This window comes from Limulus polyphemus, unplaced genomic scaffold (assembly GCF_000517525.1).
Source record: "Limulus polyphemus unplaced genomic scaffold, Limulus_polyphemus-2.1.2 Scaffold3026, whole genome shotgun sequence".
Classification (NCBI taxonomy): Eukaryota; Metazoa; Arthropoda; class Merostomata; order Xiphosura; family Limulidae; genus Limulus; species Limulus polyphemus.
This window is the reverse complement of record NW_013668636.1, coordinates 1-1,898: the sequence shown is the minus strand read 5'-3', so window position 1 is coordinate 1,898 and position 1,898 is coordinate 1. Positions and strand designations below refer to the sequence as shown.

The following is a 1,898-nucleotide window of genomic DNA, read 5'->3' as shown; positions in this document are numbered from 1 at the left end:
AAACATAATAGATATGCTTTCTTCAGATGTGGTGTAGCTTGTTTTTATGTACTATCCTTACACCTTCCCTTTCTTTACTGATACTGTTAAACATAATAGATATGCTTTCTTCAGATGTGGTGTAGCTTGTTTTTATGTACTATCCTTACACCTTCCCTTTCTTTACTGATACTATTAAACATAATAGATATGCTTTCTTCAGATGTGGTGTAGCTTGTTTTTACGTACTATCCTTACACCTTCCCTTTCTTTACTGATACTATTAAACATAATAGATATGCTTTATTCAAAATGCTAAACTTACGTGCCTTGCTTGCTTTCATAAATGAGTAATAGAAGACCTTTGTTCTAAAAAGTCTTATTATGTAACTTTCTCAGCAGAGTTAATGTTTTTGCACCACATTTGGAAATCACCACACCTAAACTGAATTCCAAAAAAAAGATCAGGGATAGCTAGTTGCAAGATGATTGGATATACAAACTGTTACCTTAGTTCATAAATGGCCCTTTCTAGAAGTAAAATCTTTAGACAGTAACTTGTTGTGTGTTTGAAAAGTTAATGAAAATAATGAGTACTTAAGAATGTTTTAGGGAATATGAGGGATCTAGGATTGTATAAAGATATCTAAACATGAACAATCAGTAAAACACTATTTTTGTAAAAAAGTAATTTTGATAGTTAACCTAGCCAAAGGGGAAAATACACATCATAATAACAGATAGCGTTAACATTTTATTTAAAATTTATGAATCGCATACTACACTGAATCTTAATGTACCTTAAATTTCAAGCTGGTTTCTATTAATATTATTATGTGGTGTCATTGAATGTATAGTCCCCCAGTCAGACAGGAAAAAAGCCGTAGCCCTAGCAGAAGTAGAAGTAGAAGCCGGAGCAAGAGTAGGTCAAGGTCCAGTTCTCGATCTCCATCCCGATCACGTTCACACTCAAGGTCAAGATCTAGGTCAAGATCCCCACCATATCATCGATCAAGGAGGTCAAGATCTAGGTCCCGGTCAAGATCACGCTCTCGGTCAACTTCTCCACCTCACAGAAGAAGCCCAGAACGAAGTCCTACTCCTCCATCATTTTTGTGAGTTCTGTTATTCAAAAGATATTTATATTTAATGACATATTAATTATGTAGGTAGCAGTTAGTTAATATTTAGGTTTCAGCTAGTTATCTTATAGGTTTACAGTAGGTTGCAGCTAGTTATCATGTAGGTCTACATTAGATGACAGCTAGTTAATGGGAAGATTGAAAGCGATTAGCAGTTAGTTAATATTTAGGTTTCAGTAGGTAGCAACTAGTTATCTTGTAGGTTTACAGTAGGTAGTAGCTAGTTAACATCTAGGTTTACAGTACATAGCAGCTAGTTATTGTGTAGGTTTACAGTAGGTAGAAACTAGTTATCATCTAGGTTTACAGTACATAGCAGTTAGTTATTGTGTAGGTTTACAGTAGGTAGAAACTAGTTATCATCTCGGTTTACAGTACATAGCAGCTAGTTATCATCTAGGTTTACAGTACATAGCAGTTAGTTATCATCTAGGTTTACAGTAGGTAGAAACTAGTTATCATCTAGTTTTACAGTACGTAGCAGCTAGTTATTGTGTAGGTTTACAGTACATAGCAGTTGTTATAATACTTTAATGTAATATTTTTTAGACATTAAATTATTTCTCTTTTGTTCAGTGGATCAACCTATGCTGGTAGTGGTATGCCAAGAAGGCTTGATGAAAGCAACAAAGGACACCAACTTTTAAAGCAAATGGGTAAGTTAGGTAAAAGTTTAATTAAGGAAAAGTCAATAACTATACAGTCAGTGATGTCACTTTTCAAGAAAAATCACAAACTCACTAACTAAACAGTTGCTGATCCCATGTCAAGAAAATC

At 34.1% G+C, this 1,898-nt stretch overlaps 1 protein-coding gene across 1 annotated transcript in view; it reads left to right on the top strand.

The window, feature by feature from the left end:
• The window catches only part of LOC106468495 (calcium homeostasis endoplasmic reticulum protein-like), a gene marked incomplete at its 3' end in the record, with an annotated part of 50,416 nt that extends 48,593 nt beyond the window's left edge, over positions 1–1,823 (top strand). Inside the window, exons 16-17 of the mRNA XM_013928925.2 lie at positions 837–1,094; positions 1,698–1,823. Coding sequence (XP_013784379.2) covers positions 837–1,094; positions 1,698–1,823 — 384 coding nt within the window. The remainder of the gene's footprint in view (positions 1–836; positions 1,095–1,697) is intronic.
• Between the last annotated feature and the right edge of the window lie 75 nt (positions 1,824–1,898).